The sequence below is a fragment of the Tympanuchus pallidicinctus genome, unplaced genomic scaffold, assembly GCF_026119805.1.
Source record: "Tympanuchus pallidicinctus isolate F22 unplaced genomic scaffold, pur_lepc_1.0 scaffold12, whole genome shotgun sequence".
NCBI classification, from domain to species: Eukaryota; Metazoa; Chordata; class Aves; order Galliformes; family Phasianidae; genus Tympanuchus; species Tympanuchus pallidicinctus.
In genome coordinates this window covers 10,160,209-10,184,783 of record NW_026294637.1, presented here as the reverse complement: position 1 = coordinate 10,184,783, position 24,575 = coordinate 10,160,209, and the positions used below count along the sequence as shown (strand labels likewise).

Genomic DNA, 24,575 nt, shown 5'->3' with positions numbered 1-24,575 from the left:
TACTCTCATACGTCCTTATTTCTGCAGCGCAACAAAGATGACTTGCAGAACTGTGCAGACAAGGCAGGGGCTGCTGGAACACCATCAAAGAGGTTTCAGCATATTAAGGTGTTTTAGGCAGCTTAAATGTGAAACAGAGTCCTGATAGCTCTTTCTGAAACCATTCTTCTCAGCTCCTCTCCATATTTGAGGGCTGGAGAGAGAATACCCAAACCATACACTTTAACCAGAAACCATACAATCTTACTAAAAAAAAACAATCCCAACCTGCTGAAGTTGAAGTGGCACATACAACTGTAAAGCTCTGATTATATTTCGCCATAGTTACACAAGATATGGAAATAAAACACCGTTCAAGGTTTTGGCACATCAACATGTAAAATCCAGACAGAGTCTATTATAGATATCAAGGTAATCCCGTGCACATGCACCAGCTCCATTCTGTATAGTTGTATTTGTTAAGCAGAAAGAAATCCAAGAGCTGAAGTTGAATTACAGAAAACAACACAACTGGGGGTAAATTGTTACAGTGCATTTCCTTTTCAAAACGAGCATGGCTCAGTGTATGTTCCCTCTATCAATTACAACGCAACCTAATCAGAATTTCCAGTGACACCATTTGCTACATTTCTGCCCCAGATTTTGAAGCATCACCTCTCAGCAGAATGTTCTTCAGCTGCTGAAGATGCACTGCAGCACTTGAGTATACGAGAACAGCGGCATCAGTGAATAACTCCTTCCACATTAAAATGCATCTACAACCGATGGCTGCTTTTGGTACTGGGTTACGCCTTTGTGATCAGTCTTAGATTATTTGAGAACAGCTGTTGAAGGAGGGGTAAAAGAATTGAATATTTAGAACTAGGCAGTTTTAGCAAAAGACTTTTCATACGATTAAGTGTGGATTTTTTTTTCTGCACAGTGACTTAACATCCACTTCTGCATGCTCTGGCCGTCAACGTTACTGACTGACTTGATTATTCAGGTAAAGTCATCAGAAATGTTCTAATGCACTTTCTGGAGCCACGCAATTATTTTAGAGTTCCACTGCTGCTTAGATTTGCGAAGCTTTCTGTATTTCCTCTGTTCTTTCTTTGCACGAAGAGCGAACAAATGGTAGCAGCATGCCTTCAAGAAGAAATCACCTGTGCACACATACAGACAACAAACCCTACCAAAATGCCTGAAACGTAAGAATTCAGTTTATCACTTTCAGCAAGAACACAAAGCCACAGAATAAACTAAAAAAAAAAACTGTTTTATTGTGACATTTATGACATTGAACCCTTGCTGATATGAATGACTATGGGTACTCTTGACATGTTACATAATGTCATGGCGTAGGATGGCACTGATTGTCATCTGACTTTTGAGAATGTTTAATGGTCCCTACTGACCTCAGTGCATTTTGGCAAGTCACAGAAACTTTATCATCAGGTTTGTGTATACAGTTAACAAGTAGTTGGTCTTATAAGCACCATTACAAACCCTCACATTAAGGGTATTATTAATCTAGTTTACAAATGCTTCATTGATAAAAATAGCATGATTACAGTATACACACACTTAATTTACATGTAATGTATTATAGGCATAACTGAGATAAACTACTGAGCTAACTTTGGTTGATTGAAGTATTTAGACTGAATAATGGCAATTTTGGCTTCTAAGTTGTGTAAATATTACAGTGCATTTATAAATCTAGGTTGGAAATTTACTAGCACCAAATGGATATCATAAATGGCTGACCTAGTAAGTTGTAGTTGGAGAAGCGAAGTTTAAGAATTACAAAAATAGAGCTGTCCATCAGTTGAAAGCACATTCGTGTACCTCTGCTGAAATGATGACGTGTCTCAGCATCAGTGGCCAACTTCCAAAGGCAAAAGTCCCAGTTTTCAAGATTCAACATATCAAGGTAGCTCAGCTACAGTTAAAAGCCTGAGAAAGTGGTTGTTTTGAGCTAGGGTATTCATCCTGTACCTTGTTTATGTAATAATATAATAGTGCTCGTTCATACAAATGTACTCATGTAAGATTGTACCTATGATATGGAGAATCTGATTGGGAGGAATATTCAGTCCTACCTATCTATCTTTGGTTTAATTATTTGGTCTTTGGTTGATGAATTAATGAAGCAATATCTGAATTTTCATTTTCAGGTTATCTCCCAGCTCACCACTGAGGTAGTCTTTGTCATGTTTCTCTTCAAGCTGGTTAAGTTCCTTCTTTTTATAGAGTGGAATGCTACTGATTTGTAATGAATAGTTTCCAGGCACTGGCTTCTTCTTTGTGAAATGAAGGTAACTTATTCCGTCCTTCTTATTGATTCTAAAGAAACCATCTTCATTTCCGGAGTCAATTAAATATCGGTTATGGTTTGTCAGTGTTGTGAGGGCAGGAAGCAGTTTCAGGATGCGATCTTTGTTACTGAGATCGGAGATGTTGATAGAAAAGACTGCTGCTTTCTCAATATCCCAGCTGGCAAGACTGACTGGAGGCTCCAGCTCTTGCTCATCCTGCACAAGAACAAATGATGTTAGCTGCCTTTGTCAGAGAACGTTTCACAGGCATCTGTATGTGTATTTCTCAGCCAGCTCATCCATTATTAATGAAATAGTTTTTAAAAGGAGATTCTATAAAGTCCTCTGTCTAAACCATTCTTGGAAGCTTAGTGGTTGTCAGAATAAAGCAGAGTCTTTGACACCGCCCCTGCATGGTAATTGAGGCACACAGTTTCTCCATCTGGGTCCTGCTGCCTGACATCTGGCTGTGCTCAGTGTCTGCGCCCAGTGTCCTACATTCTGCAAAGGCCTGTTGTTCTGCCTCTGTGTCAGGGAAATCACAAGCTAACAGGAATGATGCACAGAAGACAGCATGGTCTGTGGGAGAGGCATTCGTTTAGGTAGGAGTTTTCTACTTTGTGATATTTGCTCTGTTTAGACATGGAACTGGGGGCAGGCTGCTGGACAAGGAGCATTACCCCCTGCCTCCAAGTGACATCACTGTACTTCCCAAGTCTTGTATGTGTGAGTCACGCTGCAGGGGCAGACTGAAAACACTTCAGACAGCACATCAGCTAAACGCTATAATTTGGAAAGGAAGATACACATCATCTCAGACAACTGCCCTTACCCAGCACCAAGCACAGAGAAATTTGAAACGTGTTGCAGAAACAGTTTACAACCACACTCTGCTCAAAATCAAGTGTCCACTCTTCTGGTCAAAAGCACTCTCTTACTCTCTTGTTTTCCCATGTTAGCAGAGCCATACGCTGAGCACACAATGGAAACAGCTAACCTGCCCTCAGATCTCCTGTATTCATGTATGGAAAAGCAAGCTCTATCACATATACATGTGAGCAGAGAACACACATGGCAGCTCAGGGTCGTGACAGTCTAACAACACTTCTGTACAAGAGTGTTCAGTGTATCTCTATTAAATTCTGAATGAAACACACATTTACATATGTGGACACGTACTCTTAGCTGAATGGCAAATACCGCAGTTGACACCTGCCATGACCTACTGCTTCTCTGGCTAGATCGGGTCAGATCCCTTCACCTGTAACACCACTGTCACCATAGAATGGATGAAGAAGTGAGAAGTCGAATGACTGTGGACTTGGTGACATTTGTCCTGCAAGCTGTTTATTGTTTTTAAAGCCTACATTTAACTGGTGGGAAAAAGATTTAAGCGTAGTGACTTGTGCGGGACATTGGACTGAATGACTCAACTAGGCATTCTGACCCTGTATTCCAAGGTAAAATGAGCCTCAGGTAATGCAAGGGACTATTATAAGATTGCACTTCTACTACAACTTTTGCACTCATGCTGGGAGAGTGACTTTTGGACAATGTGTGACAAGCTCAGTAGAACAACAAACCACCACAATTACAACCACCTCAATCACACTGTGCCCCAGTGTTGTGAGGGTTGTGACCAATACAGAACAAACTCCAGCAGGTGGGGTTTGGTAAAGGATTTACTTTTCATTAATGCTACTTCTCAAAACATTTGCCAAGAACTAATGGAAAATATTTCCCTCCAGGATGAATGAAAAAGGATGCCTTCTTCTTCACAGAAAGATAAAACTTGTCACACAGCAGCTAAGTTTTCATATGAACATGAGTGCAGAAACCACTTGTTAATGTTTGGTTAATATAAAAGAAACCAATGACAACAACTAGAAAGAAGTGGAGTTGGGTGAGCACTGCATTAGGTTTTACATATTCACTGGCACACAGTTATCCCACTGAGAGGCAAACAGAAACCTGTCTCTGTCCCTAGCAACTTCCAGGTGATGACAGATGAAGCTCAGCCTCCCTAATTCTGCCTGGGCCAGCAGTGAGTACAATAGGTGACCTCACTGACAGCTTTGGCCCCAAGCTGGCAGCTTGAGTGACTGTGAGTGTGTGGATGAGCCCCAGGAAGAGCTGCAGCACTGAGATGCTCTGGACTCCCTCGAAGTTCAGTGTTCACGTCCAATGCTCTTTGTTTGCTTTGCTGTGGGCTCCGGACCCAGACACAGCACGATCCTGCTTGGAGAGGTCCATCCACCCTGTCCACTGCATGCCGCCTTTCTGGCCACAAGGTCACACAAATGCTTTGCTGCCTGCCATCCTCTTACATCAAGAGCCCGTTTGGCGGGTGAGAGCACTGTCCTCAGGATAGCTGGGTGGGTGTTTATTTTAGTGTTGATGTAATGTAGGTAGTAGGAATCAAAGGGTTGCATGGGACAACCTTTGTGTGACAGTGACAGAACAATTTCAGAAAGCCCTGACCCAGACACCTGGTGTCCAAAACCAGCTCCTTGGTCTACTTCAGGATAAAAATTTTTCCCTTGGGATTGCTTTTTGGCATTCATCAATCCGAGACTGGCTTTCATAAGATAACAAACCCCTTCCCCCCCGAGGGTCAATTACCTCTGCTTCATTTGCAGTTTCATTAGTACTCCTGCGCTTCCTTCCTCTCTTGGGATAGCCATTGATTTTACATTCATAGCAAGCTTCTGGAGAGAGGGAGTTGTCATCCATTTCTCCGCTGAGTGAAAGCTCTTGTCCTTGACCTTTGCCTAGCCCAACTCCAGAAACACAGTGTCTGAGGAAGGAAGAAATCCAAAATTAATTCCAGTGAGACAGGTATCTTAACAAAAGCTAAATTTGGGGACTGTGAATACAAATAATGAAGAAACTGTGTTGCACTCATTTCCCAGGAAATTTTCTGTCCAATTTAACAGGCAAAATTCTCATTAATCACAAAGCAACTAAATGTTTGATTTCAAGAATCTGTTTCCATGGGGCTTTGTCTAAAAGAGGCCTGCCAATATGTAACATATTTAAAAACACCAGCTTAGGCTCCAAGAAGTTGTTAATTATTTCTGTCATTCAACCTGAAACGCAATGAGTGACCAATTTTCAGGAGGTGCAGAAAAATCTGAGAATTGGGGTCTTTCACAATGTAGTTCAAGTGAGCATCCTGAAGCTTTTAGTCACTTCTAAAATTTAAAGCACAATCTTTCTGCTTTCCAGTCCAGTGCTTGGTCCAACATGATGCACTGCCCTAACCCTCCCAACTGGGCAAGTGAAAATTGGTTTCCTTGATAAAGCAGACGTTTATTCAAAAAGTAATTCATTTGGAACACATAAGAATATGCAACATACAAGAACATAAGAACATATGAAATTGTAATTCCAATCACCACCTGTATAAGATCATTTGTCTTTGGAGCTGGCAATGCTTGTTTTGCTTTGCTTTTAAAACAGACAAGTGGTACACCACAAATCAGAGTGAGAGGTGTCAGCTCCCAAGAGGTGACTTCAGATAGCTTGGCTGGCTGCTGGGGTGTGCAAGAGAGAGGTGAAAGCAGTAACTTTAAAGGGATTATGGAATCTGGTTGTTGTGACCAGATTTCCTTTAACACTAAAACCACGTAGCTTCTCCCTGTCTCCAAAAGAAGCAGGTGAATCCAGCTCCTGAGCACCTCCACAATCCTGTCCATCTCTCTCGGTGGTGATAACACCCTGGTTCTGCTGCTCCACACGACAGAGAAGGGAGCGAGTTACGTCGCCTTTATGTCTGTTAGTTTAAAATGAGAATCCCTTACCCTTGTCCTATTCTGAAGTAACCAGGTGGACATCCACAGACATAGCCACCTTCAGTATTTGAACAACCATAACTGCATGGGGCTTGTGCAGAACCGCATTCATTGATATCTTGGCAACCTCCACTAAACTGTTCATACTGAAATCCGGTAGGGCACATACATTTATAGCTTCCCAAAGTATTGTGGCAAGATGCTCCTCCACAAATGTGTGCACTTAGACATTCATTTTCATCTGGAAAGGAAGAAGAACACACCATGTTAATTTCCACTCTCAGGTCAATCCAACCTACCCCTTCAGAAAGAGGTGCTGCTGTACCAGATGCACAGAAACAAAGAGCAGGGCTCGGCCTCAACCCTGGCTGCTAGGAGGTGACTACGCCAGACAGTAGAGCAACACCTGGGCCACTGTACTGCAGATATCTCATACCATGTCAGTTCGTGCTCTCAACAGCTGAGAAGCAGAGGAGGGAACATTTCTTGTTCCAGAAAAAAAACCTGAGGATAAAACTTTATAAGGTCAAGGATCTGGTCTAGTAATCCCATCCTAGTAATCCCATAGTCTACTCAAGATCAAAGAAAAACTAGAGGGAATCAGGCTCTGACACCTTTTCCAAGCACTGAAAATCCCAGCATGGATAAACATGCAAAGCCCAGAGCACCATCTCCAACCTACACGTCCAGGTTAGAGGAGAATAAGTGCTAATTCAGAGCATTACTGTCTTTGCCCAAACAATGTGACTGTTTGTTTTTTGTTTAAAAAGTGATGCTCTACTCTTTGCAGCGTGATTTTGCAGGGTGCTCCACAGAATTGTCTGCACAAGGCATGGGAGGAACCAAAGCATTCTTCAGTGATTATCTAAATATGTGCTGTATCAACATCAAAAATCCCTGAACACTTCATCAAATAAGCTAAAAAAGGCACAAACTGTTTGCAGAGTTGAAATTGCAAAGTAATATGGAGGAATTGTTACAGAAATGCCTGTTACATGGATTCTTCCCCCATGTTATGCCCAGGAAATCTAGGAAAGTATCATAAGTATATAATTACAGACATCAAAAGTGAACATGTGAGGACCTGAAGAGTTAAACTTGGGTCTGAATTCTAACTAAGCCCATACGAGCTTTGCCATTAACTTAGATTGATGTTTCAATGCTCAACACACCGAACACATCTGAATTCATAGCAATTAGGTCAACTCCATAAATGAATATTTGAACCACAGAAACTTGCTGAACCACAAGGATACAAACTCTGCCTTGTTCCACAGCAAACAGAACGTGGACATCACCAAGGTTAGCTCCCATATTTTAGGTGACTGTTGAGGAAAAGGTACAGGAGCCTTGGACTGTATGCAAGCTGTGCCATCAGGTGTCAGCTTTGCACTCTGGTGTTCTGCACTCCAATACACACAGCTCTGCCATGCTCAGCCTCAGCAGGAATGAGAGGTGCCACGAGCAGGTGATGAAACCAGGTCTCATGCGCCACCGTTTTGGGTTTCTGCCTGGACTGCCCCACGTCCAAGAAGGTGAAAGTGTTAGCCAAGTTTTTCCCCTCAAGTCTCATTTTCCCTAGTGAAGTCTCTGATGAAAGTATTTGTTGCTAAAGCGTTCTTTCATTGGGGCCTGAGAATACAGAAACTGATAGTCCTGCCTGAAACCTGAACAGTAGTCCATGGTCACAAAAGATAAAAGTGTTCACCTTGTTTGAGAACCAGGCTAGAAATGCACTGAGTTTAAAGATGTCAGTCAGGAAGACTCAGAAACAGCAAGGATATATTGCAAAACTGCAGCAGAGCTGCACTCTTTCACATTCCACAGTGTCTTCCAGCAGTCAGAACTGCTAGTTCTTACAGGCTTGTTTGATTTTTCTCTCGTGCCAATTATTAGATTCTAATTTAACTCTATGCTCTGTTTAGTTTAGTTAGCACTCAAGGCCATGCTGTATTTGAGTTCCTCCTTGTTCTCTTGTATGCAATTAGCATTAACCACTGGATCACAAGTGAGCAAATGTCACAGCAAGGACTGCATAAAACGTCAGGAAACTTGGTAAGCACAATGAAAAACAGAGATCTCCCCAGAGCACCACAGTGCTAACAAGCTAAGGCATTTTTATGTTTCTGAAAGCAAAGAAAGCTTAACAAAGAGATACGAAGCTCTTTGTTCTCAAAGAAGTAATCAAACACATCTCCGCTATCTACACAAGACTAGCCTATGTGAAGCCCATTAGATGTAACTGAAACTGTACAAAGCTGTCACGAGAGGAAAACTTATTGAAGTGCTTCTTCTGTTTGCAGATGCTGCATGCTATGGGAAGATACAGAGACATTTCTCATGACTCCTGCACAGGACCCCGTTCTCTCTGCTCACGTCATATCCCGCAGCGACGCAGCCTCTGCACATGCAGCCTCATCTAAGACAGCTCAGAGAACCAAATTTTAGACAAAAAGAAATACGCATTTTAATTTTCCAGTGTATTTACTTCTTAAAATAAATAAAGAACACTAGCTTATGTCACGTATAACTAGTAAATTCTATTCCAAAGCTGCAAGGAATCATCTTTAGACAGATGGCAGCAGCTTTAGTCAGTTATGAGAAAAGACTGATTCTGTAAAGAGCTTACACACAGCAAGCTTGCTGTAGGTGTTGTAACAAACGATAAAAGCACAGATTGAGTAGGATTTTAATAGAATTTAAAATTATTTACTCCAGAAGTTTAATTTTACCATATAACAACCCGAACTTTTAGTTTTGAATCTGCCAGGTTTAACCAACTCTCAGATTGGAGACTGCTGTATGGCTAAGAAGACTTCCTTCGTTCACATCACAAGATACATGTGAGTAATGCACTTTTCCTCAAAACCAATACAACATCTTGCACCCCCAAAGCTCACCTTGTTTGTACTTACCTCATCGAGCCAGGATATGAGCTACTGGCTGTTTCAAACCAACTGCCTTTCCCAGGACAATTCAACTTGAAATGTAACTCCACTGAATGTAGTAAATTATGATCAGAAAAAAATATATGGCAAACTGAACCATTGCCCTTGACTTGTTGCTGCATGCATTTCTGTACAGAAACTATAAAAAATGACTTGCCAACACATTGGTTCCACTGGTAATGCTGGAGATATCCTTGTGGGCAGCTACACCTGTATCCTCCGATTATGTTTTGGCAGCCATGCTGACACCGATGGTTTCCATCACATTCATCAACATCTAAAAAGGTGAGATACAATCTGAATTCTGGGAGAGAGGCTCAAATTGTACTAACTTGAAAACTGTGTTACAAGTAATCATCCATACGTACAGGGATAATGCAGGTTATTCCAAAACCAGCAATGGGAGACCACTTCAGGCCTTTCAGGTTTGGAGTTCTGGTTCTACAGCAAGAACTTATGGCAGAAAACCACCAAAGGCTCAAATCCACCCACAGATTCCATAGCTACTGCATTCTGCTGTGGAGCAGAAAGCCAAAAAAGGCTTTCCAAAGAATCCAACCTCCAAAGCGAAGAATTCCTTGCTTTTACCTAAGCATCAAACCCAGCAATCCCAAGATAACTTTTTTCAAAGCAAACCATACCCTGTTCTGTGAAAAGGCTCTAGGGACCCAGAGAAATAAAGCCAACAGCCCATGAAAAACCCGTAGGTCACCTTGCAGATGCAAGACTTCCTGTCCTTGGTGAGTCCCTCAGAAATCCAGGCAGGATTTGACAGAAGTCCACTGAACTTGTGATTCGTAAACTAAAACATTCCAGACTAAATTGAAGTATCCTCAGAAGATTTCAGCTCTCTAGAATCCCACATGTTATCAATGTCTTCACACCCATGAAGAGAAATATGTCCCTGTTGATAAACTTCTAAATCCCATCCTCCCTTCAATCTGAATATACTCAATAGGATTTGGTTCTAACACTGTATATCCTTCCTTGGACAACAGCAGGATGAGAAAAGATGTAGGAAAGCAAGATAAGATGAAATTCGACGCTCTGTGCTGCACCTACCTTCACAGCTAAGCCCAGTCTGGTCGAGTGAGAAGCCACGCTGACATTCACACACAAAACTTCCCGGAGTATTCTGGCAAATACCTTTTGCCCCACATAAATTAATTTCTGTAGCACATTCATTATTATCTGAAGGAAATCAAAGTCTGAGTGTTACTTTTTATTCTTCATAGTAAAGATGATGATTTAGCAATGCTGACAATGAAAGGTTTGTGACAAGCAGTAAAGAGACATTAGCAGCGTAGCTGTCTTACTGCCCACTCCATTTCTCACTTTTTACTACAGAAGAGCTGACAATTTTAATTTTAAAAAAATTAAGAACAGCTTTGGGAAAGGAAATGTTTCTTTTTTTTTTTTCACCAAGAAAAAAAAAGTGTAGTTCAATATTCTAGTCTTCAGACATCTTCACACCAATAATAGAGGATCATTAGAAGACCCAACATACAGATCAGAAAGTGCGTTTTGCTGAAAGTAGTTTCATTTCACATTTCCACAGATCAAAGGTGCTTCTGTTTTTTTTATGTTTCTCACATCACTTACCAATGCAGGCTGTATGGTGCTGAGTGAATCCCGGAGGACATTTACAAGTAAAACCCCCAATAGTGTTGACACAAAGGAACTGGCAGTTGTGCTGCTTTGTTGCACATTCATCAAGATCTAAAAAACAAGCAAACATTTTTCATTTGTTTCCTTGCAAGGATCTGACAGTTCAGCTGGACTTAGAAGTGACTGCAAATAAATAATGTATCAGATAAAGGTATTTGAATCTAAATCTCATTTCCACACTGGCATCCAATTCCTTGAACACGGAGCCCCTCACATTACGAATGGGACTTCAGAGCTATAGTAGTGTCTGTGCTAATGCAGGATTACAGACACCACTCTCACCTGTCTGTAAGATGCTATTATACTGTAATGCCTGCTCTAGCTGTAGTCAGTCAATGTGAGAAGAAGTGGCAGACTGCAACATGGTATTGTATTGAAGAATGCCAAATTTAGAATCGCTGCCCATGCTTCTGTAGTTTCAGTCAGAGCTCTGGTACAAGATATAGGAAATAAGTGAAAATATAACGAATGTTTGAAAGTCTCTCCTGCAATGTTGTCCTTTATTCAGCATAATGCAGAGGAGGTAGGTTAAAACTCTGTTGATGCTGGACAATGCACTGAAAACAATGTTCATCTTTGAGCTGGAGACTATTAGAATTATTATAACTAGCACTGTAAAGATTTACCTTATTTAAACGTTCCTGGATTAGTATTTGCCCATGAAACATTAAGTTTCTGCAATAAATTGCTTGTTTGTTACCTTTGCAGCTTCTCCCATCTTCTTGAAGGATGTACCCTTTCGGACATGAACACTGGAAGCTCCCCTCTGTGTTTTTGCAGATGAAATTGCAAGGTTTGGGGGACTCATTACATTCATTCAGATCTAAAATAAGCAAAATCAGATAACAACCAGGTAACAGCCAGCATTTGTGATGTTTTTTAAGATGCTCAAAACCTGTTAATGAAGGACATTTTTTTCCTCATTTTTCAAAGTTTTGTATTTCTTTCCACAAGCCGTCTCTTCGTATTAACCTTCATGTACATGCAGCATAATAAACTTTATTTTCATAGAACATAATGAAAAACTTACCTATGCAAAGAGTGCCAGTTATATCTGTAGTATAGCCAAGGTTGCAGTGACAACGGTAAGATCCCCTTTCATTGATGCATTCCCCATTACGGCAGACATCGTGGATAACCTTGCACTCATCAATATCTGCAGTTAAATGAAGGTTAGTTCACAAGAGAACATCATAAAGAGCTAATTTTATAAAGTTACAGTAGGTTCTTGTGATCTGACATTAAAAAGCCCTACAGAAATTAAAAGACTACATAACAAAACACTGAACAGATTAGGGAGAAATATTAAGTGGAAAAATATGAAATGGAGCATTAATCTAACTTTCAAATGCAATAAGTTGTAAGTGTAAGCAAACAAGTGGAACTGATCATATATTAATTCCATGAATCAAACATCACTTTGCTCTCATGTACACAAATAGCTCCTGATGTGCACCCACAAGTCAAATGCGAGAATGCGAATTCCCACCTGAGAGCGCGTCAATCAGCCAGCATGCCAAATTAATATCTGCCAAGCAGGGACGGATGCCTTCTCATCAAAGGCCTTTGGCTTTTCCTCCTCCCAAATGACTGTGCTCTCTCCACATGAAAACTCTTAGAAAATTTGGACTGATATCCAAAAAATTTAAATTGTCTAAGGTGGTGTTTTTAGGTAAGTCAGTACCTGCTCCATTGGACATGTATCCCCGACCATGAGGACAAAGCTTCTTAAAGGCCACAGTGCCTGGGAAGGGGCAGACCTCGCAGTTTGGCCCCCAGCCTCGGCCACCATCACAGCAGCATTCAGACTTGGTGACAGAGTTTCTGTTACTTGATCCAATCTGACACATACTTTGTAAGACTTCAGTGAAGCAGTAGCCTTCCCTGTTGTCTGGAAGACAAATTATGCATTACAGAGAATCCTAATGGCAATGACCTCCAGAAGGTCATGAGATATTAGGAATTTAGTCAGAAATATAAAAGAAAGGGCATACTTCACCCTGGGACTGTGCAACTGAGAGTGAAAGACTACCAGCAGTAAGAAAGAGAGCACAACGTCTAAGGGAAACAAAGAAGACAGGAAATTTAGCAAAAGGTGGAACACAAGTTACATTATGCTTATAAAAAGATACATTTCTGTTTGATTCCAGACAAGAAAGATTGGCTGAAAATCAGACCCAGAGAAAAGGCAGAGCAATTCCAGGCTGGCTGATACCACCCCACTGTCAGCTTGCACAGCTAGCCAACCCAATGTGACTGATCAAAGCGGCATACAGTTAGCACAGGAGGACTGAAATTGCAGGACACCTATTTAAAAAGGCCCCTTCTTGCAGGAATGTGAATTCAAGACCGTGTTTATTCACTGTTATATTTCTAAGTTTAAGCTTCTGAGTACTTCTGCAAAATGAGACAACTCACTAAGTTGTAAAGCAGCCTAAAACAAGAGTCATATCTGACTGCCAAAAAAACCCAGCTAGCGTGACTCCCAGACAACAGAATTCCTGTTACCAAAGTGATTATTCATGAGGGTGTTAGAGTTGGACTTACCAAGGCATTCGTTCTGAGTGTCACTGACTGTGAATCCCTCATTGCATTCACATCTGTAACTTCCCACTGTGTTTACACACCGACCATTCTCACAGAGTCCAGGCTTGGTCTGACATTCATTCTCATCTGTTTTTTTTTAAAATGATATGGGAAAAATCAAGTCCATTACTATATTAAAGCAGACTAGAGAAGTTTTTACAGAGTTTTTGAGCTGAACACTATCTTGTAAAACTTGCACATATATTATTTATTTTTGTTATAAAAATTCTATTAATTTTCAGAGGAAAGATGGCAGTCCAGCTCACTTTATAGTTGTTGTTTCTAAGTTTTCTCTTCAACATATTCCTCAATGGTTTTCAAAATTGTTCATAGTTATAGCTGCATTTCTTTTTGCCATCCAAAGTTTTACAATTCATATCTACTTTTATTCTTTTTAACAGAGATCAACAAGCTCACAACAGTGAGCCCAATTCTCTGCTCACCATGAGCAATTAATTCATCAACAGCAGTGCAAGCTAGTTGTACAGACAGCCACATCCAGATTTTCCACTTACTGCCCAGATGTGTGAACACCTGTACAGCAAAACGATGTGTGTATAGCACTGATGATCCAGTATGCAGGTAGGTGCATAATTCTTCCCTTGAGTTCTTTAATGTTTTGCTAAATCCAAAATTTTCAGCTCCACTGAGAGACTGTGTGTTTCAAAAGCTTCAGTACTTCAGTGCCACTTACCTATACAACCTTCTCCATCTGGCCTGCGTTGGTAACCTGGTCCACAGATGCACATATAGGTGCCTATTAGATTTTTGCACTCCATTTGTTTTGAGTCACAATCATGACTGCCTTCTTCACACTCATTCTGATCTAAAACACAAGGTTTAGACTTCATTATATGGAGAGATGCTCTTCGAAATTCATAATAAGAAATTCTGACTTTGCAATTTTAATCCAATCAAATTTAGCACTTTCTACCAGATATACCAGTCTAGAGCAAATTCATTTCTCCCTAGTGCCCTTGAAGAGAGCTGCATATCATCTGATGTGACCTCACTTATGCAAATGTCTAGGTTTACAGGCAGGACAGTAATGCAATCATAATACATAATACAATCAACTGTGTAATGCAAACCATAGAATTTCGTCCCAAATTCTTTCCGACTCCATTACCTCCTGGGATTAAAACTCTGTCCCATTACTGCAGTGAGTCAGAGCCCTACCCCTGCAGGAACTTGAAATCATTAGCTCACAACTGTGAGAGTCTGGTAGGAGTTTTACCTCTGCACATTCTCCGGTCCTCTCGCAGAACATACCCTGCAGGGCACTTGCACTCATAGGATCCGAAAGTGTTCACACAGCGGAAAGCGCAGAGCAGAGGGTTCTGAATGCACTCGTTGACATCTGGATTCAGAGTGGCAAAGACCATGTGAAGTGAAACGCGCTTTTGCAAAACGCAGCAGACTTGAACACGCAGGTTTTAGTTACAGCCAAAGATCCCAGTTTAACACAGGCTAAATTTTAACTGTTGAAGACTCACATTTCTACTTGTTATGGATTTCCGTATAGGAAAAGGCATCAGACATGCCAGCATGTTTGCACAGCTACCTGAAGTCTCAATATCTCCAAAGAGAAACAGCCAACACAAATGATTTCCAGATCGATGTTGCCAAAATCCTGTAAGTTAAAACTATCTTTTTCATTTCTAGGCTCAATTTTTATTATTTACGTATTTTTAAATTCTAGATTCACTAATTCAGCTTCTTCATACACTGAATTCCTTAAAACACTGCTCTTACTAGAAGGTGCATTTACATACACTCTGGGTTACTTGAATAATTACTGTCATATAATGATGTTTACACTCTGCTAACTCCTCTGCAATTTGAGCTTTTGACCAAATTCCACAGGGAAGTAAAACGAAGTTCTAACTGTATATAAAACTAATGTGAGCTGATGCAAAAATAGAACCATTCTTTTGTATGGCTTTGCAAACCAGATTGTGGCAGATAATTGAAGAACAGCTGTGTCAGGTCAGATAAGATGTCAGAATGTCCTAGGACACTCTCCTCTCTCTGGCTATAACTTAAGGGAAAAGCATTTAAAAAAACGCACCATGTATGCAGAGATCTTTCCCCTGATACAGCCTCTCAGTTTAAGGACTTCCATAGCCAAAAGCCACATCCAAACTATCAAGCTTAATTTCCAGTGATGGATTCCCACACAAATTTGTGCAAACTCCTTCTGGATCAATTTATATTTGTGGCCTCTCTAATGTTCTGCAGCAAAGAGTTTCACTACTTAAGTAAGCACTATACGTATAAAAATGTTTGCTTTGGTTTGTCTAACATGTTCCCTCTAGTTCTGGTACCCTCACCACTTGTGGCTTTATAAATTTAAATCATATATCTCTTCAACCACATTTACCACACTGAAAGATTCTACTCTAATTAATTTTCTGTGTGCTTCTTCTAAAACTCTGATCTTCCTTATTGCTCCCTTCTTTGTACACTTTCACTTTTTAATTTCTGAAATAAGAGACCGAAGCATGAAAAATATTCAGCATAGGGGTACCACAGTAATTTTATAGTGCTGTGCTGTCTGTTTGTTCTGTTTCTTTCATAACAAACCCAAGTAGTCCATTTTCTACTTTCACCTTTGCTTAGCATTTCAGAAATCCTCCACAGACTTTTTAAGCTGCTTTACTCTCCTTGACTGTTTTCTGAAACGAGGAAGCTGTTTCAGCACACAACGGCAGTGGCTGTCCTTAACATGTGGGAGTCTCACCTTCACAGGTCATCATTGGTCCAGGCTCAAATCCATCAACACAGGTACATTCAAAACCTCCCACCACATTCCTGCAAGTTCCATTTCCACATGGATTTCCAACAGCACATTCATCAGTATCTGCAAGCAAATAAATCAAGGCAAGACTACGCAGTTATTCTCAACTAAAAGGTACAAAACTCTAATAAGCAACAACAACAAAACACAAGAACTCATTTAAGCTACTGAATTACAGTCACTTGAGATCACTGGCGGTTTTCTTGAGCAAACTCCCAGCCAAAGGAAGACTGACCTAGAACAGGTTGCTCAAGTCCTGCCTACTCAGGTTTTGATCACTGGCATGGATGTAGACTACGTTAGAATAACATATCTCCATAACGTCCTTAATGTCATACTTAGCAATTCAGGAGTTCTTTTAAAATGGAAGATGAAGCAGCTGTACCTACCCACACACTGAGTTTCTTGTAGGATGTAACCATATGGACATTCACAGCGGAAAGATCCATCCGTGTTGATACACTGGCCAAATTTACAGTTATCTGGATCAAGGCACTCATCCACATCTGAACAACACAAGAAACACAAACAACACATTAAGTGTAATTTATTTCATATGGTTTTAGACTTCTCTCAAAGAACAAGTGTTGTCCTAGCAAGAAACATTCCTAACCAAACAACAAAAATGGTATTATTTGAGTTTTGACAGATTAGGTCGTGGGCACAAAATTTGGCTTACAGGCAAGCTTTCAGAACTCAAAAAAAGAAACTGATTCTAAATGTCATATAAAAATCTGAGTGATGCCACAAGGAGAGAGGCAGATAAGAAAAATAGCAGCCATTTAGTGCTCCTTGATTAAATGATGTAGCTGAAATGATATCTGTCTTGGATGAGAGCAGAATATACTGAAGGGATGTGGCAAACTGTGGTTTGCACTTTTGGAGCTTGGAAACAGGTTACATATATTGCACAAGGAAAGCCGTGAAACACTGTGATCCATGCTCTGGGTCCTACACAAGTTTCTTAGAAAGTCTGAGAAGCTTAAATTAAAAATGCTAAATTAATTTCTGATATATGAGACATTGAGATTTTTTTTTAAAATTGGTTTAAATAGTTGAAAAATAAGTAGAGAAGTTTCCAAAAGTTATGTCTTTTGAAAATATTGATTCTCAGTTGAAAGGCACAATGGTCTATGGATAAAAAATGGTGCAACAACAGCATTGGCAATCGTGTACTTCATGCACTTACCCAGTCTTGCATCACCAGGTCCAACAAGGATGCCAATTCCAAATGGACAAATTTGTCTGAATGCCTCTGTTTAAAAAAAAAAAAGAAAAAAAAAAAAGTTCAAAGCATAAGTAAAATTCTATTGTGGAGGTGAGCATTATCCATAAACTTTGCAATCAGACAGCAATTCATCCTTCTCGTGTTCAGATCCAGAAATATAGTACATAATGTACAGAATTTACTTTGGTCTTACAGCCATGAACTAACTGTACTTTTCATCTGATATCCTCTGTGTGCAAATGTAAAAGGCTGTGAACAATGAGCATTATGTAACTTGCTTCAAGGATCAAACAAATGCAAAATTTCCATCTTAAAAGTATCAGTACCAGTGACTGCATTCTTTTCTACTATAAACTAAAGAGCTCTTAGATTTTCTGAAGGAAATACAATCTTATCTGTAGTCACTAGTTGGTTGAAATAACTTTAATACAGGTAGGATGAGAGTATAATTTTGGGGTTCAGCTTAGACTGAAGTTGCCGTTCTGTTTTCAAATCCACAAAATGCTGTGATATGTGTTACAGTTTTCCAGCTGATTGGTTCAAATGCTCCAAAGGCAAATGAATGACTCACACAGGCAATATGCCCAGAAGGAATATTGCAGCTGGCACATCTGATTTCTCTTTTCTCCCCTTGTTTTTGTGTGGACTGTCTGCAAAACATCTACATGACATATTAGTGAAATGAGCTGTATTAATGTATTGCTGAAACCAGTAATGCTGTTAACCACATCTGTCAGTATGAATTAAAGTGTGTTCAGCAAATTGCACTACAATGGTACAAAGGCCTGTTGACTTGTTTGATGCTTAGTTGCAGTCTTACAGAGGATAGTAACAAAAGAAAGTATTTCTTTAGTAACAGCCCATGGATGCTCTCCCTCATAAAGGCCTCTGTTTTGTCATTCTCTGTTATTTCTGCAAGCCATTCGCACTGAAAAGACTGCAAGTCAGATTTTTTTAAGAAATAATAAATTTTAGTCACAAAATGCAACAAAGTGATTAAGGTGTAGATCTAGTTCTATTGTTTGTAAAATAAAAACACACTTGGGTTTTATTTTTATGGCACCTCTTCCTACACTTGGACTAACTCTATTTGCATCTCGCAGGTGTTTCCTCATAGAGCCTATTACCTTTCTACTGCAGTATGTGACACTTCTACAGCTAAACATTCACCTCCTGATCATATTAATAAACCTATAAGCAAGCACTGAGTGCAGTTGAGAGATGCTTTATGAGACCGCAAAATCATCTACGTTAAAGAGGGCAAAGACAACTGTTAGGGTTAAACAGCTATGAAAAATTATTGTTCCTAATTCTTTCTTATAAGAAAGCCAGTCTTCTTTCAGTTCTGAGAGATTATCACGACACCAAGGTTACCAAGTCAACAACGCACCGTCTGCTTCCTCTGGGCAGAGCTCACAGGGATCTCCCCATCCCTGCCCTTTCAGGGCACAACAACATTCTTGTTTGGAGTGGTTTCGGGACTTTGGCACAGAACATTTTCCATCTTCAAATTTGGTAAAGCAGTAACTCACTCGCAGATCTGCATGGAGAAAACAGTTGTTATGTGCAGTTAGAGTGACTTTGATGCAGTTTTCAACTAGAGGTGTAAATTGCAAATTACATGAAGCCAACCCTCCAGGCCCCAACAAAACACCCAGCTTCCATATGAGACTAACAAGGACAATTACTGCCTCTGACTGGAGAAGACTGGAAGAGGGAGACATGTTCTAACCCAGTAAAGGAAATCTACAGGATAGAGTGTCCTATCTCAGTCAGGGAAAAGGAAAAGATTTTCTTTTTGTTCAGCAGAAATATCAGGGCTGCACCCTCCTCCCACCTTCACTCCTCTTCGTGAAAACTGAATACTGATTTATTTACATTTTGTTAGTAGTAAGAAACACTTCAGTAAAAAGATTTAAGTAAACTTGCAATGATAATGCTGCTTAGTGTTAAACTGAGGAGCAATTTTTAACAGCACTTTCCTTCTTCATTCTTTCCTGAGGCACACACAACAAAGAAAACTGGCCTTGCGGCACTCCTTCAAGCTGGGCAACCAGGATGCTGGAATAGAGCTGAGATCACAGACCACAAGCATCCAGCAGGCAGAGAGCTGGCAGCTCACTGGGCTGGCAGGGGAACAGCAATGGGCCAGTTGTGGAAGCAGCTGCTCATCCAGTTTTCTGGCCCCTGCATCAATGCTGGGCAACGTCCAGACTTTACAAAAGCAAAGTAACAGGAAGTTTTAAACAAAAGTTTGTTTGGCCCAAGATACTAGAGCAAAACCCTCTTCTGGGGAGGATGAGGAGAAACACAGTTCTTGTGTACATACAAGCATGCATTTTCCTCTGATATTATATGTGAAACCGTGGTCTGTTTTCTACACAGACGATTAAGCTGCATTTTTTATTATGATTTTGTTTCTTGTTTGCTTTTTTTTTTTTTTTTCTCCTTACCTGGAGAGAACAACACCCTCAGGGTAAAGAAATCTCATACAAGCTACAAAAGCACAGCTAAAGCAGCTGTGTGACTTTCTCAAAGTTAAGGGAAGGAGATGCGCCAAACTCCGTGGTGGTTTGGAGACTTGGATCAACGTTTACTGCAGGTTGGGTTCCCTTTTTTTTTTTTTTTTTTAAACCAAAACCACAGTTTCATTTAGCCCACTGCGAGGTGAAGAACTCACTACAGTGTCAACAAGTATCACCAGTCTGTGCCAAGCCTAACTACAGAGGTCCTTATAAAGGTCTTACTCATCAGCGGTTACCACTGTGCACACTGTGTATGGGACATTTAATGATGTATCTATTTAATAATTTCCCAAGTCTTTAAAATAACTCATTCCCTAATTTGCTGTGCTTTTTCTTTATCCACATTATTAACCAACCTGTGGGTTTTCATTGCTAGATGTTCAGCTTTTAGCATTTAACCTCCAGTATACGTGGTAATCTTGAAGCCTTACATCTTGAAAAAGCTTCTGCGGATGGGTGCTTATTGTCCACATTATTCTGTTTGCTAATGTTTTCCATCTATCTTTTTTCCACCCACACATGTGAGGAAAGCAACAGTGTTTAACAAGTATTAAGTAGAATTTGGTAAGTGCTAAGAACTGGCTTATTCCTGGAATTGCTGCCTGTGGCACTGCACTGCAGTAGTCTTTGGTGCTCATGCTTCATCACCATGTCAAACGTGTCACAGTCTATACAGAATTTAGGTAGTCTCAACATTTCTTCCAGGAGTGCAATAAAGGGCTGTGGAGCAACATAATTTCCCCACTTAGCACACTTGACATAATCTTCACCCCTTTTATTGCAATGTTCTCTTTAATGACAATCAGATGTTAGAGCGAGGCAGAACCTGGCCACAACTAAAGAATTATCATGTTTTTCTTGTGAAAAATACTGTTCAAGTCCAGAGCTTCCTTAGTATATTAGAAACAGGCAGCTAACAAGGCTTTTATGAAACAGAAAACAAATTCTGAAATGCCAAAAAATAAGGATGAGATTACCTTGGCACCGCCTTCCTGTGGAAGACAACACAAAACCTTCTGGACACAGGCATTTGAAACTGCCTGGAGTGTTGCTGCATGTGCCCAGGGCACAAATTTCTGGCTGTTCCACGCACTCATCAATGTCTGTAAGAAAAGTAATTACAGAGATGAGAAATAAAAATGTCTAAACTGGCAGATGTTCTACATAAAATGTAACTTTACATCATTGCTGATATCTTACAGATCTGAAAATACAGATGTCAGCAAAAAGACAGAAAGAGGGACAAGAAATCCAGGTACAAAATCTAGGGTTAGTTTTTCAAAACCTCATGCTGTGGGTACACCTCCAGCCATGTATCAGCAACAGGTCGAGGATCAGATCTTTCTCGTGGGATCTGATCAGGTAGTTGTGATTCAAAACAAAACTTGACCAGACCTCACCAGAAGCAAGTAACTTATCAGTGACTACAGTTTAAAATTACATACTGCCACACAAAAAATAAATATGATCCATGTTTATATGCAGAGGAAAGTGGTAACAACTGCGAATAGGTAAGGAAATGGACAAAAGGACTGGTCTATACACACCTTCACATTTGTCATTTTGCAGGACATATCCAGGAGGACAAATGCATCTGAATGACCCATCCAAGTTCTGGCATGTGCCTGGCGCGCATTTTCCAGGCTCCAGTGCACACTCATTGACATCTGAAAGAAAAGGAAAGCAACAGCAATTATCTCAAATAAGTTATCTCAATAAATTTGCCACTGAGGCTGCTACACTTTTGATTCCAACAAACTAACAGTGGAACCTCCTAGGAGCAGAAGAGTCCTCATCCACTTCATGTAGGTACAGTGACAGCACTTTTGACAGTTCTCTGATCTCTTTCACTGTTTTACTGAACATTGTCTACTCAAGGTCTACTGCATCTTTTTCCTTCCCTAAAAGAAGGCACTCACCAACACAAGTCCTTCCATCCAGAGCCACCTCATAGCCGTCATTGCACAGACATTGGAAGGATCCAATAGTGTTCACACACTGACCGTTCCTGCAGAGCATCCCATTTCCACTTGCACACTCGTCCACATCTAAAAAAAATAACATTGAAATACACCTGCACCAAGTAAAATCGGACAGCTGAGATTTCTGTTTCCACAAGCAAAAAGTCTTAGAAACACTTAACTGGTCTCAGCACTCCTTACCTATGCAGTCATTGTTGTGCGAGAGGATGAATCCCAAATTGCAGCGGCAGTTGAAAGAGCCAATGGTGTTTCTACAGGTACCATTGCCACAGGCATCTCTCTCACATTCATTAATATCTACAAAGGAGAAAAAAAAGAGCAGCAAGAATTGTCATCTCTGAGGGGGCAAGGAAGACTTGTAGCTATCCCACAGGCAAGAGAAGTAGCCTACAGCCAACACAGACCAAATACAAGTGAAAAAGATTTTCCTGTCTTCCAAAAGGAAGATTTTACAGAGGTTTATATATTTGACAGTAACATTTATGAAAATAATCAAGCATTCAATAATAACTTATCTTTCTGTAGCTCAGCTTTCCCAAAAGAACTCTAAGCTATCTTTGGTCACAAACATTCTGAAATCTCCCTGTCTTACTCAGACAACAGACACTAAACTAACAGCTTAGAATGGGTTAAAGACAGAATTTCCTTCTTTATGAAGATGTCTCTGTTTCTGAAAAGGCCAGTTTTTGGCAGGAAATCTATTCCTCACTTCTCTGTTAACAAGCAGGCTATATACAATCGTTGCACTGCAAAATTCATCTACTAGATTTGTTGCTTAAAGGCATGAATGAGACAAGTTTTAGAAAACTCTGAAGAAATAATTATTTTTTTGAAAAAAAAATGAAAGCATTAGCACTTTATAAAACTGGATATATATATTTAAACTGTCTGTCTCCAGTACTGAGACATTCTTCCTTCATTATCAGCTTCTTATCATCTCCAGTTGTCAGCTATGGTGGTTTTGCATCTTTGCCTGGAGGTTGATGGTTCACAATCAGTTCTTGTAATGCCACTCCTTATGGCAGGAAGGTTAGACTTCCATTACAATAGTTATTAAGTACAACTTTATTTGGTATACTTGCCTATACACATTGTTCTGTCGTCGTTGGTCTTGAATCCATTGTGACAAATGCAGTAAAAACTTCCAACAGTGTCGATGCACTGCCCATGGCTGCAGATATTGGGAATTTCTTGACATTCATTCCGATCTGAAAACAAAGTGACACGCAAAGTTAACACCTCTGAAATACAAGGCTGGAAAGATGTAGTAGCAGCACCCAGGAGAGTTAGAAACCACTGCATGTCTATAATATAAACGAGTATTTTCAATTTATTAACAACAAAAGCATTTTAAAGAAAATCTCTGAAAATGGGCTATTTGATTGTAAATTACATAGCCCAACATTTGGGGAGCTGAAAAAAATCGAGTGTAAAAATAATACTGATAAAACAAATTTTTGCTCGAAAGAAGACATCACTGTGGATTCAAAAAGTAGAACTAATGACACAAAATTGTGACAGGAGATGTCTGAGTGCTTAAATCGACTTTGCAGCAGATGGAAAGCCTCACATATATCACGCTTGGTATCCTCATGAAAGCAGATACTTGCTTTTAGCCATATTAGATCATATGCTTGATTGACTTACTGAAATAATATAAAACCAAAATTGAGATGAATCCCCAACTTTTCTAAGAGAGCTTACAGGAAGTAAAGATGCATTAAAATATTAGCCACTCTATGCAAAGACAAAATGAGTACTTGTACACACATGTGTTGTAGCATGCAAAGTGATGATCCTAAAATCAAATAGGGCATGATAAGCTCAAACAACAAGAACTGCTGCTGTATGAAGCCAGAAAGTGTTTTGCCAACAGAAGCAAGCACTCATCTGTATAATTCTGTACAGAAAGATGGGGAAATCTATCCTGCCAACACATTATATGCTGTCTTACAATAGCAAGGCATCTATTACACTGGTATAACAGCAGACTGCTTCCTGCTGCTCTTGTTATCACAGAATCACAGGATTGCAAGGGTTGCAAAGGACCTCAAGAGATCACGGAGTCCAACCCCCTGCTAAAACAGGTTCCCTACAACAGGTCGCACAGGTCAGCGTCCAGACAGAGCTTGGATATCTCCATAGAAGCAGACCCTACCACTTCTTTGGGCAGCCTGATCCAATGCCCTGTCATCCATACTGCAAAGAAGCTCTGCATGTTTGTATGGAACTTCCTGTTTTCAGGTTTTAGGCCATTATTCCTTCTCCTATTACTGGCCTCATCTATTTGCCTCCCACCTCCCCTTAGGTATTTATAAACATTAATCAGATCCCTCCCTTAGTCTTCTTTCCCCCATTTAGGAATGCTTCTAGGCAGAACCCAGGATTTTACCAACATCAATGAAACAAAATGTCAAAGAACAAAATGTTTGCTGTCCAGTACAACTTTTCCATAAAAAAATCAGAAACATAAACCAAACAAGGTCTATTTTTTGACCCTGTCAACAACAAAAGCTGGTTTGATTCAATATGCTTCTTGGCATTTTGCCTGCAGCTCCAAAACACAACAACTGAGGTGCTCTCACAAGCTTATACTATAATCAATTTTAGTGTTCTGTAATTTTCCTTTATGTACAATTTAAGCGGAACAGATTCAAAGTCATAACAAACCAGCTCCAGTGCTTTGCAAAACAAAGACTGAAGTTGTTCATAATTGCAAAGAACTGCATGTACTAAATCTTGTT

General features: G+C 40.1%; 1 protein-coding gene across 5 annotated transcripts in view; it reads right to left on the bottom strand.

Moving 5' to 3' along the window:
• Positions 1–1,237: 1,237 nt before the first annotated feature.
• The window catches only part of FBN1 (fibrillin 1), a 147,314-nt gene continuing 123,976 nt past the window's right edge, over positions 1,238–24,575 (bottom strand). For 4 of the 5 annotated variants that reach the window (XM_052671920.1, XM_052671922.1, XM_052671924.1 and 1 more), the window contains 21 exons: positions 22,914–23,039; positions 22,012–22,128; positions 21,769–21,897; positions 21,397–21,516; positions 20,827–20,952; positions 18,715–18,864; positions 17,286–17,351; positions 16,486–16,602; positions 16,040–16,159; positions 14,534–14,656; positions 13,991–14,122; positions 13,258–13,383; positions 12,395–12,601; positions 11,741–11,866; positions 11,411–11,533; positions 10,645–10,761; positions 10,105–10,233; positions 9,200–9,319; positions 6,104–6,335; positions 4,923–5,097; positions 1,238–2,516 (listed from right to left, as the gene is read on the bottom strand). In XM_052671920.1, coding sequence (XP_052527880.1) covers positions 2,127–2,516; positions 4,923–5,097; positions 6,104–6,335; positions 9,200–9,319; positions 10,105–10,233; positions 10,645–10,761; positions 11,411–11,533; positions 11,741–11,866; positions 12,395–12,601; positions 13,258–13,383; positions 13,991–14,122; positions 14,534–14,656; positions 16,040–16,159; positions 16,486–16,602; positions 17,286–17,351; positions 18,715–18,864; positions 20,827–20,952; positions 21,397–21,516; positions 21,769–21,897; positions 22,012–22,128; positions 22,914–23,039 — 3,071 coding nt within the window. In that variant the 3' untranslated portion in view covers positions 1,238–2,126. The remainder of the gene's footprint in view (positions 2,517–4,922; positions 5,098–6,103; positions 6,336–9,199; positions 9,320–10,104; positions 10,234–10,644; positions 10,762–11,410; positions 11,534–11,740; positions 11,867–12,394; positions 12,602–13,257; positions 13,384–13,990; positions 14,123–14,533; positions 14,657–16,039; positions 16,160–16,485; positions 16,603–17,285; positions 17,352–18,714; positions 18,865–20,826; positions 20,953–21,396; positions 21,517–21,768; positions 21,898–22,011; positions 22,129–22,913; positions 23,040–24,575) is intronic. The other variant, XM_052671923.1, reaches the window with a different exon arrangement.